We start from the raw sequence: 16,280 nt of genomic DNA on the forward strand, positions 1-16,280 counted from the left end.
AGGAAACATGTTGTCACAATATGAAAAATAATTGAATTCACATGTACTTATACGCAGGGGCCCAAAGGGAGCCCACTGGGTCCGGACTCCCTAAACCTTCGTAATTCAACATACATTTATGTACTTTCTCAATAAAACTATATTTGTTTAACAGGGAAATGATTGATGCAGCATGAACATTTCATTTTACACTTCATCTAAACGATCTAATTTTTTCTAGTTCTAGATCATAAAAACGATCTAATTCTATCATTTTTTAGTTCTAGATCATAAATACGATCTAGTTCTATCATTTTCCTAGTTCTAGATCATAAAAACGATCTAGTTCTATCATTTTAGTTCTAGATCATAAAACGATCTAGTTCTATCATTTTCTAGTTCTAGATCATAAAAACGATCTAGTTCTATCATTTTTAGTTCTAGATCATAAAAACGATCTAGTTCTATAATTTTTTCTAGTTCTAGATCATAAAAATGATCTAGTTCTATCATTTTTTCTGAAAATATTGGTGGAAGTATTTTACAATTGCTTATCGTCTTTTCGGGTGCAATATAATACCCGATTTGCTTATAGTATCGGACCCCTCCAAAAGCTTGGATCCCTCCCAGCAAGAAATTCTGGGTGCGCGTCTACTTGTATGAGAAATGAAGGCACAAGACCAATAGATCTTTATTACGTATCATTTGATTTACGAGAGGGCACGGTGGCTTAGCGATAGAGCGCACTGGAGCGAGAGGTTCTTGCTTCGATCCCTTACCACATGAGCTCCTGAAAGATAACATCATGCCAGTGTGGTTTTTTTTCGCATTTTACTCGTTTCCACCCACATTCTCATTCCACCAATTATGCCTAAAGGGATCGTGTGTGAGGTAAAATTAAAAAATATATTTCTTTTAATTTGTTTGGCAGGTTTTTACTTTTCGACCAACTCTCGTATTGAGTATGCTCCCATAGACAGCCGGTCAATTTACGAAGTTAAATGAATTTGAAGAGTTCGAAATTTAATAGGTTTAACATTGAATAAATGAATTCTCTAGCGCAAAGAGATTGCTATAATTTGAAACCATAAATGGAAGAATACTGTTCTACGTGTGTCACGTATAAGTAACCCTTCATGCGATATTGTATCTCAGTCGATGTTTAGGAAGTTCTTAACACCAACTCATTTCCGATGCATTAACAACACACGTGCAAAGCACCTATCATCATATGAAACGAAGGAAATTTCAGAATTGTTTTGCAAGCGTTTTACTGCGAATTGGTGGTAATTGATTACCGTCCGGAAATAACAACTTGTTAAACATTTTACAAGCAGTATCTTCTTTCGAAGAAAACACTTGCATATTACCTAAAACAAAATGTCCGCTGCTGTATTGAGTTTCTGATGATGGTTCAAAAACGCTTTGGGAAAACCCAAGCTGAAGAGCACACACAACGTGATGTAGCGAATGTTATCTTTGATTCCAAAGCCAACAACTCAAATCAGAGAAGGTTATGGCGTTTTTAAAGAAATAACATCTTCCACTAAGAGGCTATTCTCTTTCAATAACAACAAAGAATCTTCTGAATTGTCTGTGGCTGCTGTGAATCGTTTACACAGAAATTGATATTAGGCTCTCGACCGATAGATAAATAATTGACACCATAATGTCTCTGGTTATTCTTTAAAATTATGAAAACTCTAGAAGTGGCCCTCCTAACATATAGTCATTTGTGTTCATATAACAAATAATAACAATCATGGACAGTCAATGTGGTAAGTTCAACTGAGGTCAGTTTTAGAAGAACCTCTTTTCAGGAAGTTAAACCAATTCGTGAATGATACACACGCCTTTCTACGTTACAGACACTCATGTGCAAAATGTATGCACAATTTAATAGTTTAAATCTGCTTATTGCTTAAATTGAATTATCATTACAGTACGAGTAGGTAGTTACGATCTTTCCTCAACAGATATTGGTAGTCTCATGAATGAAAATTGATGTCCCACAATTGTGTCGTGCAGGTTAAAGGAAACGTTGATGACGGCAATGAATGAAACGGTGAAATGAAGAAAGAAGGGAGAGACAGAATACGATGCTTGTCAACCATAAATCCCACTTGGCGCGAGCTGGAATCAAATCACGGACCCCACGCAATAAGTCGAACGCACTATCTCCGCATGTACGTATATATAAAGCAATATTTTGTTAATATACGTATGGAAAAAAAATAATTCCACTTTTATTGAAGGAAGATCTTACTCCCTCTTCTAAAGAACAACCTAAGGGGTCGTGTCTCATATAGCCTTAATGCTGAAAAAGAATGCTAAAATTAACAAACAAACAAAACCAGATAAAAATAGAAGCCATTTTAAGTCTAGAAGTTTAAGAGGTCTATTCAAAACTTACCTGAAGCGATTAAGGAAATACTCTTTCGAAAAAATAATGAGAGATTCGAACTCAGGCCTTGCGAGCAGTCTCGGATTCTATTCTCGGTGGGGTCATTCGGTCAATAGTGTATAAAAGCTTTTTCAGGCTAGTCATCCTGACTGAGGTTTTCCTGAGTTTTCCTCATTCTCACCGGATGAATGCCGGGATGGTACCTAACATATACGTCCCAGGCTGCTTCCCTCCTTTCCCAATCCTTTCTTCGTTCTCTTTCCCCGGATAGTGTGATCACCGAGGGACGTCATCCCTTATACGTAAGGGGCTAACATGGCCATAGATGCTGAAAGCCCAGAAACCTAATTCCTGATTCGAACTCATGCCTTGTCGATTACTCAGTAAGGACAATAACCTTTCACCTAAACCATTTACGTATAATTAAAGTTATATACATAACATAATTGTCTGCAACTTTTTAAGAAGGTGTGTTTACATTCTTGTTATGTGTCAAGCTCCAGTATTTTATCACGATGTTAACAATTCGTACACAACAATATAATAACTACGTTGGAATAGCAAGGATGGTTGAAGTTAGCAACCAAGTGACAAAGATTCTTTTTGAGCAAATGAAAATGAAAGTAAGAGAAGAACACCATTTAAGTTTTTGTTTAATTTTAAACTAAAATAAACAGAAATAATAATAATAATGATATGTTATAGCCATTAGGTTGTCAATAATTACCCTTTCTTCCTCTTTAACATGTTCCGTGATAACAAGGACTCATTGCGTGTCAAATGTTTAAATGCTTGAAAATTATAAAATGTTATTTTAAGTTGTTGTAAACGGAAGTTGAAAATAATTAAGTTGGAAATTTCTGATTAAATTGTTAATTGTACTTACACATGTACGAGGGTTGCATTGAAAGCTTTGGGAGTTTAGTATTAGCGGAACTTGCAATATATTGGAAACTGTTGTATTTGTGAAGTAAGATATGTCTTCAATATATACTACGTATGTAGCTTCTCAACTAACGATGATCGATTTTTTTTTTGTGTGTGTGTGTGTGTTATAAGAGCAGCGAAAGCAATAGTGAAAGAAAAAAAATAAATTGCATCTTTCAGTTTAACATCACACGATTACATTCTTTTCGCTAAGGGAGACGGATGATTAAGGCAAGTGAATGATTATGGAAGAATTGGTGGAATGAGAATATGGGAGGAAGCAGAAGTACTTCGAGAAAACCCATGGACGCGATGTTGTCCACCACAAACTTACTTGGCTGGGATTCAGCCAGGGACTCCACACACCAGAGGTAAGCGCTCTACCACTTTTTTTTTTTTTTAAAAAAAGTTTTGATTCACCGAACACATCTTAGTGACTTTTCTTTATTTTCTACTCGGTTATACAATTATTTCCAATAACTTTGAATGACAGGAAAACGAACACAGACACATCGACAACATTTAAAATTCTAAAGTCTCTCCACCGGGAATCGAACCCAGGACCCTGTACACCAAATGTGCACGTCTTAGCCACTAGACCGGTAGGGAGGCCTTCCACTAACCTACCGTCCCTCCTCATAGGGAAACAACATCCACTCTATGTGTGAGGTAATTGATTATGATCGATATGTGATATACCGGTATTGTGGAATTTAGACTCAGATAAATATAGTCATAAATCAAATGTAAACAATTCTTTATGATTATTTATGTGAGAAAAAGTTGCTCTCTTTAACTTAATAGCAAAAAATGCACGTGTGATGTACTGCAAGTCTATTCTCAAACGGATCAAACCTAGTGCGTCAAATCTTGTGTGCAGTGATCTATCATTACAGGTGATCAGAAACGTGGGTCTATTCACATCAGTCCGAAACTAAACGACAGTTTGTTAAATGGGTGTTTCATGATGAGTCAAAACTAAGAAAAGTTGTTTGTTTAGTAGTGTTAGGAACCAAATGGTTGTTTTATTCTTCGGGAAATCTGGACCCATCTTTACTATTGCCTTGGAAAATCGCAGAACAGGTAACGCTAAGTAGCTTGCTATCATTTGTTCGCCAGAGGTAGTAAATACACTTAGATTCCAAACCCAAACGTCGCGTCATGACAATGCAAGCTCTCTCTCTCAGCAACTCACACGCTAGAGCAGCGTTTCCCAACCTTTTTCAACTTGCGGCACACTCATAGATATTATTATTTGTAAATATAAAATACCATGGTATTTTTTTCGATGATTAATAACCTTTCTCACAGAGAAGAAAGATCGTTCACTGATTTTCCCCCCGTGGTTAATCATTATGCTTACTTTTCATTCTAATTTTAAAAATAGAAAACAATTCAATGAAATATTGGACTCAGGTTTGCAAAACTACGCATTCTTTTTCGAGAACTGTATCCAACCTTTCACTAAGAAGATAGACCACTAAATAACGAACGGAAAAATAAATCTCTTTTACTTTCAAAACACAAATGTAGGTAATTTGTATGCATGTTTGCTTTCTCGAAAGTATTGAATGATATTTTAAAATTTTAAGTTACGAAATAGTCTGCAACAATAAAGTAGCAACAATAGTCACAATAATGATAACAAATACTTTTTTCAACATTAAAATTGTACACGGTATGAAATTGTAGACTCATAGTAGAGGTTCATAGTAACGTGAAATACAAATATACATTTTCCCTTATGTCTTGCAATCTGATTGCTATAGAATTAATAATTTTGTTTCGATTCCCCCGCGGCACACCGGTTGGGAAACACTGGGCTAGAGAGTCTGAACAGTGAAAATGTTGAACTCGTGTCTCATCGTACTTATTCCCCATAACCAGTTCTCTAAGATTGTTTCCAATCATCAATAATAAAATCTGTAGACAGCCATTTCTAAGCCCAGAAGAGGCAGTGCAAAAATGCAAAATATATGTTTCTGAATGGATTAAAGTATTACCAATAAGGCTGAATACTTTGAAAAGCAATAAAAAAATGTTTACATTCGTTCTGTCAGTTTCCCGAAACTTTCAGTGCTACCTCCGTAGTACTTAAGAAGTAATTTTTACTAAATTGCAACCATATCAATGAATGTAATCAAGTTAATTACACTAAACGAGTGATTCTCAACAGGTGTGCCGCGAGATTTGGTGTGTGTGCCGCAGAACTTTCGAGACAATATGACAATGAAGGTGAGAAATAAATAAAAGTATTATAATTGAATATACAATAAATTTGGAAAAGAGACGCAAGAAAAAAATATTCTAAAGACCTAATTTTTTAAAATGATGTTCAAGAATGGAAACTAATTATTGGTGAGAATTAGCCAAAATGGGCAAACTTTGGCTCACGGGCCAGTTGCGGCCCCCTGAAAGGTTCTATACGACTCTCAATATGATTCTTGATTTGACGAATGAAAGAATAATACTGTTATTACGAAAGAGTTGTAGCCTATTAGACCTAGACTGACAGATGAACATTTAATTTTATATGCAACAAGCAGCGCATCCCAGCTTGAGCCATCACCTTTGGAGCGAGCGGTCCAGGGTTCAATTCCCAATAAGGACACTCGGTCGGAAAAGTGTAGGTAAAAGATTTTACAGTGCAGCCATCCTAAGTGAGCCATCAGACAAATGCAGTAAGGTCCTTAACATAATGGTCCTATGTTGCTTCCTTCTTTCCCCATTCCATTCTTCCTTCCCCGAGTAATATGATCGCCAAGTGACGCCATTTCTCATACGTGATGGGCTAACATGACCATAGATGCCCATAACCCATTCTAATACTAATAGTAGTCTCGGTTCGAGCCAAACTATGAGAAACGAATCATTTATAGGGCTTTAGTATTAGAAGAATTCGTATAATGCACCCTAGTTGTAATTTTTAAAAGTAATATTGGCACTCCTAAAGGACTTTTTGTTTTTTCTGTGTTGTTCTCCATTGCTCATCATTGCATTCGTAAGTATTGTTAATAAGCATACGAAAATTTCTTGAAATCAATATTTCAGTGGATTTCCATGTTTCATGTTCCCTATCGGAAAAGTGAATCTTTGTTGACAGATTGGATACCAACTTTCAACTTGAGAGTACTTCTATGGAGTTCGTTGTGGGATATTTTTTTTTTAATTTTCAACTGTCTTGATGCTATGATAGAGTTGAGTTGATTTTGAGTTTAACGTCCCTTTCAGCAGCAAGTCTATATGAGACGGGACCTACTGATTAACGTGGACCCTTCGGGAACGAACCCGGATCTCTCACGCGAAAGGCGCATACGCTAACCGCTTAGCCACGAAGGAGCTCTTGATGCTATGATAAAATATTCTGAACTACAAATCTACAATCTTCGTAACAGAGATGGAGGTTTTTCTTAACCTTCACTCATACTCACTTTCAATCAACTCCCTCACACTCACACTGACTCGCTCTCACACTCAAATATTACTTACCCCCTTACCCTCACTCAGACTCAAAATGAGGTTGAGTGAGGGTGAGGGCGGCCTCCTTGAGTACAAAAATGAGTGAGGGTGCTTATCTTTGCTTTATACAATAATGGTTGAAATTTTCAGAGTTGATTTCTTGTGCCCTGGTCGATTTATTAGTTCGGAGCTTAACGTCTCTTTCAGCACCTAAGTTGTATGAGACGTGGACCTACAAATTTAAAGTGAAATCTGAACAGCACATTAGCTCCATCGAGAATCGAACCCGGATCTCTCGTGACAAACACCCATGCTCTAACTATATTGCCACGAGGGAAGTCCTTCCTCTTGTTGTGGAAACGAATGCATGAACACTGATACAACTCCCTCGTTTAGAGGAAAGAATGAAATGAAAGCCTCCTTTCACAGAACAAACAGCTCTGAGAGCATCCTTGGAGGTTGAAGAGATGAGATCAGATTTTGAGGGGATGGATGACCTTTCTCAAACTAAAACCATTTCACAACACTTTTTCCTTTATTTTTTTAATGTTTTGTTAGTTATGACATTGCAGTGGCGCACCCGTCGTTCCAAGGATTTTGAGGAGTGGAGTAATGGTTCCTAATTATTCGCCCTCGGGACGGTTTCCTTACTTCTTTTGCACTTTATGATATTTATTTAAAATGAATTAATCTGAATTGAAATCTCAATATGGCGTTTTCCCGAAATTTTATCGAATTCTAAAATTCGAGTGTAATAATATAAAAATGTCCAAAGATACAACAAGGATTCAAATTTATGTTGACGCTTGTGTAGTTTAAATCAAATGCAAATGACAATAATGAACTATGCCTTTCTCTGAGGTCAGTATTCTTTCAATTGGTTTGACGCAATTGGTTCCCAACTTTTTACTCTTTCTTCCTGAGTCAAACTCTTCATTTCCGGATGCTTTTTGTTCCCTATACCGTGTATTATTTGGAGCAAAGATATCAATCTTTGACTTCCTCTCTGTATTTCTCTTTCTGTCATTCCCTCAATAGCTAATAGCGTGATTCCTCCATGCCTCATAATGTCTCAAACTATCCTACGTCTTCTCTAAGTATTTTTCCTTCTGCCATTCCTTGCCTTGAACTTAATCCTTCGATAAGATTTTAAAAAAAGCCTGTGACAAATATCTTGGCATTTCAGGTAAACGAATAAAACGCAAGCTCTGACGCGATGTTGCCGAATGCTAACGGGTGTGGTTACCGCTAAGCAGACGAACTACAGCGCGATCAGGTGATAGGGGATAGACGTGGATGGTACAAAATAAACGTGGCAATACTGTTGGCCTCTCATTTGCTAGCAGCATTTAAAGGGAACTTGGAGCGCCGCCTTCAAATGCCAAGATGTTTGTCACGCTGTTTTAATATATATATATATACAACGTGAGGCATCTAAAAGTACCACGTGAAATACCGAAGAAACGAGAAACACGGTTATACAATTTGCGATAAACAGCAATATCAAATGGGGCTCGTCAAATGAAGGTATGGTGTGATAGGGAAAATATCGACAAATGGGGCATCTGGAACAAAGTGTTATGTTCCATCATCTCCCTACTCTTTCAAATTAATAAATACACCGTGAGCATAAAGTCCTGCCCTGATTATAAAAAAATATTACGGAATAACCGTTGGACAGAATAATGGAAATTCTGGTCCGTTACATAGGTTAGGCTAGTATTACAAGTATTTAAAGACCAATAGATGGCACTAGTGCTACCCAAGAGTGACGCAGTACGTTACGCGCGCGCGGGTTAGTTGGTGAAATGGCATCGAAGTAACAGAAAGCGCAATGCGTACTGTGGTATCACAAAAAGCAAATCGCCCATCAGTAACATAAGTAACGTAAGTGGCCTTAAAAAAACTTGTAATACTAACCTATGTAATTGACCAGTAATTTACATTATTATGTCAAACGGTTCTTCTGTAATAAATTTTTGTTATCAGGTCAAGACTTTATGCTCCCCCTGTATTATAAATTCACGAAAAATGAATGTAGTGTTAACTTTTCACCATCAGTTAGTTTTCGTGTACACTGTTAATAGTTATGTATGATAATAGAGATGTAACCCTATGATTTTTACGAACACTATTGATAAATTCAAATTTTAAAAAAATAGGTTGAGCAGTGTTAATAGCATAATTTATTTTCCGTTTCCTTTGTGCTAAACAAAGTATTTCAAATTAAAAATTAAATGAAATATTTCAGTTTAATATCCCACAATTATGCCCATTGGGCTAAGGGAGACGATGATGAAGGCAAGTGAGTGATGATACAAGAATTGGTGGAATGGGAATTTGGGAGGAAACGGGAGGAACTGAGAAAACCCACGAACGCGATGTTGTCCACCACAAACTTACTTGACCAGAGGATCGAACCAGGGACTTCACATACTAGAAGTAAGTGCTCTACCACATGATCCCACGTACTCCCATATTTGAAATGAAGTTCAATACTCTTTATGTGAGACTATGCGGCTACGGTTATGTAATGGGAAATTCGTTCTCATTTTTTCCTGTAATATTTGTGTTTCACACCAGAATGTAAAGAATACCTTTCCCAACTTGAGACCCGCAAGATGATCTCAGGAGGTCCGCAGGCCAATCTGAGAAAGGCATACACAGTGGTAAAAAATACAGCATTTTAAGTTAAAATAATAATAATAATTGACAAATCAATTTGCGATCGAATTAATAATGACAAGTCAATTTGCGATCGAATTAATAATGACAAATCAATTTGCGATAGAATTAATAATGACAAATCAATTTGCGATCGAATTAATAATGACAAGTCAATTTGCGATCGAATTAATAATGACAAGTCAATTTGCGATCGAATTAATAATGACGAGTCAATTTGCGATCGAATTAATGATGACAAGTCAATTTGCGAGAGAACCGACATTCGATCTACAAGAAGTTGCCTATGCTCCAAGGAATTTTTTTTTCTGACAAAGCCAAAAAGCATGAAGAGATTGATATACATGTTTTAAAATATCTTCAAGCGAAATCTTTGACATGTTATTTTTTCAGAAAAATACTTTTTTAAATACCTGATGGGTAGACTATTGCGGTTTAGTTTTGTTTATGCATTGGATTTATTTTTATACATGCAAAATCTTAGTCAAAGTGTCCGGCTCCAGGTTTAAAACCCAGGTCCACCCGATTACGGAGTAGGCATCATATCATCACAACATGATTATATCACTGCAAAGAAAAACATAAACACCCACACCCATACATATAAATACTAACCGTATATATTGCAAGGGGTCCTTCACATGTATTGTAGACTCTAAAGGGAGCCGCAGTGTGGGAAAGGTTGGGAAAGGCTGCTTTAAAGGAAGTCACTGGAGTTCCCAAAGCCAAGAAGGAAGGAGGAGGAGGACTCGGTTTCGCCGCCACTGCCGATGTGATTTCCCTCTTGTAGAATTTTCCAACCACCACTAGCCACATGAGAAAAATCTATCTTCTGCTCTCAAAAAAAGTAAATGTCTGTAAGAATTTAAAGAGTTGTGCTTATACACGCTTTATAGTCTTAGTAAAGGAAATAGTTTGTTGATTGGTTCAGAGTATAACGTCTCTTTGTAGCACCACCTAAGCTTATACCGGGAATCGAATACGGGTTAACTGTACCAAAGAAGTTATATATCAACATATAGCCTCGGGGAAGATTTGATGTAAATTGAGGAGCGTTTCCCTATTTTCATCATGAATTTTTCATTAACATATAAAATTGCATTTTAAAGTTTTATTCAAAAATGTGAGAAGCCCAAGTATTATGTTCCCTTGACCTCTGTTGGTGACCTCGAACAGGATCCGGAAATGAAGCGTGAACAATGAGAGTGTCAAAGAATAAGGAAATCCACTAACGTTTTGTTTGCAGCGTAACAAAAGCCAAAGCGAACTACAAAGGGTGGAGAGTCCAACTGTTGGGTGGGGCTCTCCAACTCCTCCACAGGCTACCACTTGTCACATGCACTTCTCGGAGGATCATCTTCGCCAGAGGATATTGAATGAGTATGAAATTCACTCAATTTGGTCAATGGTTTCTAAGGTTAATCCTTTCTAACAACAACAACAACAAATCATCCAAAAAGCGATGCGACACGAACGACATATGTCGCGTGTAAAAATATGAGAGAGAAACTATGTACCTAATCAATTTTCAAATATTTTCGCTATACACATTTAATTCCTTATCACAGAGTGATACTAATTTTTCTATATCTTCATTACAGGCCGCTTTTGAGAGAAGTCATTGAAATTTTCTTGTTACAAGTTATGATAAAAAAGCTACATACAGCTTCGGAAAGCTGCAAGTAAGAATTAGTGCGAGGGGTGTTCAAATGAAAAGATACGAAACGACACAGTGAGTATGATTGAAGTATGTATTCAAAAGTAATCACCAGAGACCTGAGCACAACTATCCCACTGTTTCACGAGCCGAAGCATTCCCTGTTCCCAGAATTTCTATGGCTGCCAGTCCTTCACTGTGTCCTTCAGTTCGTCGTCCGAGATGAAGCACTTCTCTTTTTTTAATTTTTTTTAGCGAATCAAACAGATGGAAGTCGTAGGGCGACATATCCGAGCTGTACGGTGGATGCTCAAGTTGCTCCCACTTAAATTTGTCCAGTACACTTTTGCGGCCTGGTCTCGGGCCATTATTCAAACTATTGCGGTTTTCTCGCTGCCTTCTAGGGCACTCCACTTTCTTATTGACTTGTCGGACACAGTCTCTCCCTATACGGCCACTATCCGGCGATGAATATCGGCCGGTTCTTTTCAATCGTCGAATTTTTCAATGTGAAAGCCATGATTTCCTCACACTGCTGCGTCAATTGGACGGAACACACAACTGCCTGATTTTGTCGTGCGTCCTGTGAGAGGCTCCCGTACATGCACACAACCACGTGGGACACTACACTCTCTTCCCTAAATGTCGCACTAAAGTTGCATATTCTCATTTCAAACGGTTTGATTTGTATGATGTTTCGTACGTTTTCAATTGAACACTCCTTATATATAAAATAAGGTTTCTTCCCTTAATTTGTAGCGACAAAATATACATATTTACCTATGTGGCTTACTTCAAGAGTGCCACTACTTTCTTGTACTTTATTCGCACTGGTGAACAGTCTTCTCAAAAATAATATGATTTTTTTTTTTTTGCTAATTCTTTTGTATGTGATTCCCAGTGCTAATTTAGCCCTTTATTAACTGTGCTATGCAGTGGCGTGTTTACGATTTTGTTTCGGGGCGGGGCTTTGTCTGAAAATGTGAAAATTCTGCAAGATATTTCATATACTTTACTATAGTAAGTAAGATTTCGAGGGGGGCTTAAGCCCGGAAGCCCCCCTAAATACACCACTGGTGCTACGTAATACCTTATTTAATTAAACAAATAAGTAAATATTATCTTCGGAATATATATTCTTTGTAAGTGAGATGAATTCACAATGCTGTAAAGAAATTACATTTTAATTTTAGGATTTCAATATAATAGCATCAAAACACAAGTCAGATGAATCGTTTTGAAGAATGAATAAAAATTGAACTTGTAAGAGAAACTACATAATTTAACTATAATGGATCTTGCTTTTTGTTTGCGGATAACTTATTCCAAAAACTGAGCTAAAGATTGGAATCGACTGGGAAAAGAAATCCTATTGATAGGTTAAAATCTTGCCTTAGAGTGTTCTTGAAAAATGTTTGTACAACTCTATGTCTTCTTGACAAATTGATGGTTTAATCATGCTCAGAGCGGAATCAAAATGCTTCATTGTTACCGGTAAAATATTTGGAGATTCCAAGGATGGAAGACTTTGAGTCAAGATTTGAATTGTTCCGGCAACTACGTTATTTAGAGTTGTTTCCGCTGGCAGAGGAGAAAGTGTGACATCTTCCGCTGGCCACTCAGAACACTGATCTAGCTCCATTACACGACTTTCGTTCTTTAACCCATCTTCCGCTGGCCCCTCAGAACACTGGTCTAGCTCCATTACACGACTTTCGTTCTTTAACCCATCTTCCTCAAAAACTTCGGATGACAAAGCATTTGACCCATAGTCTTCCACAGAGATATCCATTAACTCTGGAAGCTCTGTTACAATTTCCTCACGAATCGACAATCTGCAAGTTCTCTCCAAAAGAGAATTCAGATCGGTAACGGAACAAAAATTAGTTTTTTTCGCCAATAAATCAATGTTGATATCACCCAAAGTATGCTCATCAACAAATCGTTTTAGGAAAGCCCTTCTCTCTTCTTCATTCGGAGGAGGAACAAAAAAGTGTTGACTGATTCTGTCAGATCTTAAGATTGCTGGATGAACTGCGTCAGGTCGACTGGTAGAACCAACCACAAGTACATTGTCTTCAGCATTCAAATGATCGACTTCGCTGAACATATCGTTCAGAAATATCTCATCAATATGATCTCCGCTGTGGTCTGTTGAATTTGGCACAAGGACATCGAATTGCTCAAAAAATAAAATGCAAGGTGAACAGGCACGTGCTCTGTTAAAGTGGTCTCTTATGCTGATGGATGAGCGTTCGTACCAGTCATTATATAACTCAACAGGGTTGACGTTGATAAAATTAGCTTCCAAATTCTTAGCAAAAGCTTTTGCGAGAAGAGATTTTCCACATCCAGACGGACCATAAAGTAATATTCCTTTAGGAAATTCTAAATTCAAATTCATAAACTTGTTGAGGTGTTTAGTCTCCCTAATAAGGTATTGCAACTCTTCTTTTACGCTTGACAAACCAACGATGTCAGACCAGAACACATCAGGAACTGTTATTGCTCGTTTTTTGGACACAATTTCTTCCTTTGCTTCGAAAAAATTGGCCATTGTTGTAGTCACATTCGGAAGTCTGCCCACTTCTCCAGTTCCAAAATACCCAGAACAGTTCTCATGAATACTTCTCAACCCAGCTTCCGTACAAATGGTTGACAAGTCCGCTCCAGAAAGGCCTTGAGTCTCACGAGCTATTCGTTTTAAATTGACTGCAGAATCGAGATTCATTTTGTTTGTAAGAACTTGAAGAATGGCCAACCGATCCTTTTCGTTGGGAAGCCCGATGTAAATTTCTTCATCAAATCTTCCTCGTCGTCTTAACTGGGGCTCTATATCGTTTAATTTGTTAGTAGTTCCGAGAACAACAACATCAGGATAGTTTTGAAGCTCGTCGAGTAGCGTAATTAATTGAGTAAGAAGTTTCTTCTCGGTTAATTGTGTCAGACGATCCATCTTCGTCCCAATAACATCTATCTGGTCAATGAAAATAATTGCTGGAGAATTTCTCTTCGCTTCATCAAATGCCTTTCTTAATTTGTTTTCGGGCTCACCCTCCACGTTGTTCAATACCTCGGGAAGACACACAGTAATCACGTTTGCGTTTGTCTCTCTTAAAACAGACTTCGCTATCAAGGATTTTCCTGTACCTGGCTCCCCGTGCAAGAGAATTCCTGTAGGAAGATCAATAGTCATGATCGACAGAACATTTCCTGTCTGTAACTTCAAGCGTATGGTATCTCTGAGTTTCCAAATCTGTGACTCATACCCGGCGACTTTGTCACAGTTTTCGTATAAGATTGGATTTTCAACATGTACAGTGGTTGTTGGACCTGCAATGCAACAAGGGGATGGATCTGTAGATAAAACGGTGAATTTAAGCAATGTACTTCCATGTTCTATTGTCAAAATTTTGCCCTCACGGACAGGTACAAGTTTATCTTGAAAATATCTCGTGACGTCATCAGCCGAAATAAATACACAATTGCTGCAAGCTGTAACTCGTATAGTAACTCCAGGTTTAAGTGGTCCCAGTTTTTCAATCGTCACGAACTCTCCCACATCAATATCAAGCTCTTTTCTGGTTGAAGGACACATTCGTATCCCTTCAGTGTCACCATCATCTTCACAGACTGCGCACACTGTTTCGTTTCCTGTGTCAGACTTCAAGAGAATATAATCCTCTTGAGCTATGTCCAAACTCCTTCTAATTGCTGATGAAATAGCGACTACATACAAGCCACATGCTCTGTTGTTTGGGTCATAAACTTGCAGCCTGTTTGGGTCTGTCTTTTTCTTTTTGTTCTGTGAAGCTTCCGACTGATCATGATTATCTGATGATAAAGGAAGATGACTTTTATCTTTCTTACCCATGGCTTTTTTCAGTGAAGTCAATTAAGATGTTTCAAGATTTCCTATCCTGGGTATGAATGATTCCAATTTGTATAGCTAAGCAACTGCCGCTATTGTTACAATTTGTATAATTGTTAGCTACTAATTTGCTGGATATAGGATTAATTATTTCTCTAGTTAGATTGCCTAGATCATACAGATTGATGTTGAAGATGCAATAACACCATTAATTAGAGAAGCAACGACTGAGAAAAATGCTCTATACGACAATAAAATCCAAAAAATTAGCTGAAATTGAAACGTGTAAAGAAAAATAATGAGGTTTATTAATCACAGGCAAAATGCATGTTCTTCACACGGGGATAATACGTTTCATTTTAGACATAAAAGGGTAAATTTGGATTTAAACGGCATCGGAAGTGTCACTGTTCGTCTCAGCTACTCTGAAAACTATGGATTCGACACTAATAAAGATAATTTTCGATTATTTTTATACCTCTCCTTCTCACTCCAGTGGCGGGGCTGAATTTGGATTTAAGCGGCATCGAACTGTTAGTCTCAGCGACCTCGAAAACTATGGATTCGTCACTAATATCGGTCATTTTCAATCATAGTTGCATGATCATAGTGAAATGATGAAAACCGTCCCAGGCCCAATTCTCATCTAGATTGAAAATTTGATCGAGATTGGTCGGGTGATTTAAGAGATACGAAATCACAAACTTAGTTAATTTCATTTTTATACAGGGTGTCCAACATAAAACCGGTACGCCTCACGCACGAGATTCAAGGAACACTTTAACAGCAACAAAGAACTAAATAACAATGAATAGATAATAGTAACGTTAAAGTTATCTGTTTATAAGAGATGCTGAAAATAATGATCATGGGCATATAAGGCATCGCTGACCTCGTTTGATGACGTTACTGGCAACACGCTGTAATTCTGAAGGCATGATGTTGCTAATTTCTCTAGTAATGTTCCGTTTAAATCGTCTATTATGTGAGGATTGTCAGCATACGCTTTGCTTTCCCGTGTGCCTCATAAATAAAAACCACACGATGTTAAGTCCGGGGATCTTGGGGCTCAAAGACCTTTAGTGACAAGTCTGTCTTCAGGGAACACGTTGCTGATGTAGGCCATGCTTTGATTGGATGTGTGGGCAGTCTCTCCATCTTGTTAGAATACTGCATACAGCTTTTCTGCATCTGTTAATTGGGGATAGAAAGAGTAAAAGATCTCTAGATATCTGACATTCTTTAAGGTATTATTGAAAAATATGGGGCCTTGTGGAGAGGTTCTTCATGCAGAATAG

General features: G+C 37.5%; 1 protein-coding gene across 1 annotated transcript; it reads right to left on the bottom strand.

Annotated features, from left to right (window-relative positions):
- Positions 1 to 12,302: 12,302 nt before the first annotated feature.
- Positions 12,303 to 15,063, bottom strand: LOC145683491 (transitional endoplasmic reticulum ATPase-like). The gene has a single exon (XM_081754833.1). The coding sequence runs from the start codon at positions 14,983 to 14,985 to the stop codon at positions 12,505 to 12,507; it is 2,481 nt and encodes an 826-aa protein (XP_081610959.1). The 5' UTR covers positions 14,986 to 15,063; the 3' UTR covers positions 12,303 to 12,504.
- Between the last annotated feature and the right edge of the window lie 1,217 nt (positions 15,064 to 16,280).

This window comes from Thermobia domestica, chromosome 1 (assembly GCF_964235325.1).
Source record: "Thermobia domestica chromosome 1, izTheDome1.hap1.1, whole genome shotgun sequence".
Classification (NCBI taxonomy): Eukaryota; Metazoa; Arthropoda; class Insecta; order Zygentoma; family Lepismatidae; genus Thermobia; species Thermobia domestica.

Coding starts and splice junctions, on each gene's coding strand:
- LOC145683491 (XM_081754833.1), bottom strand. CDS start 14,985: ATGGGTAAGAAAGATAAAAGTCATCTTCCTTTATCATCAGATAATCAT.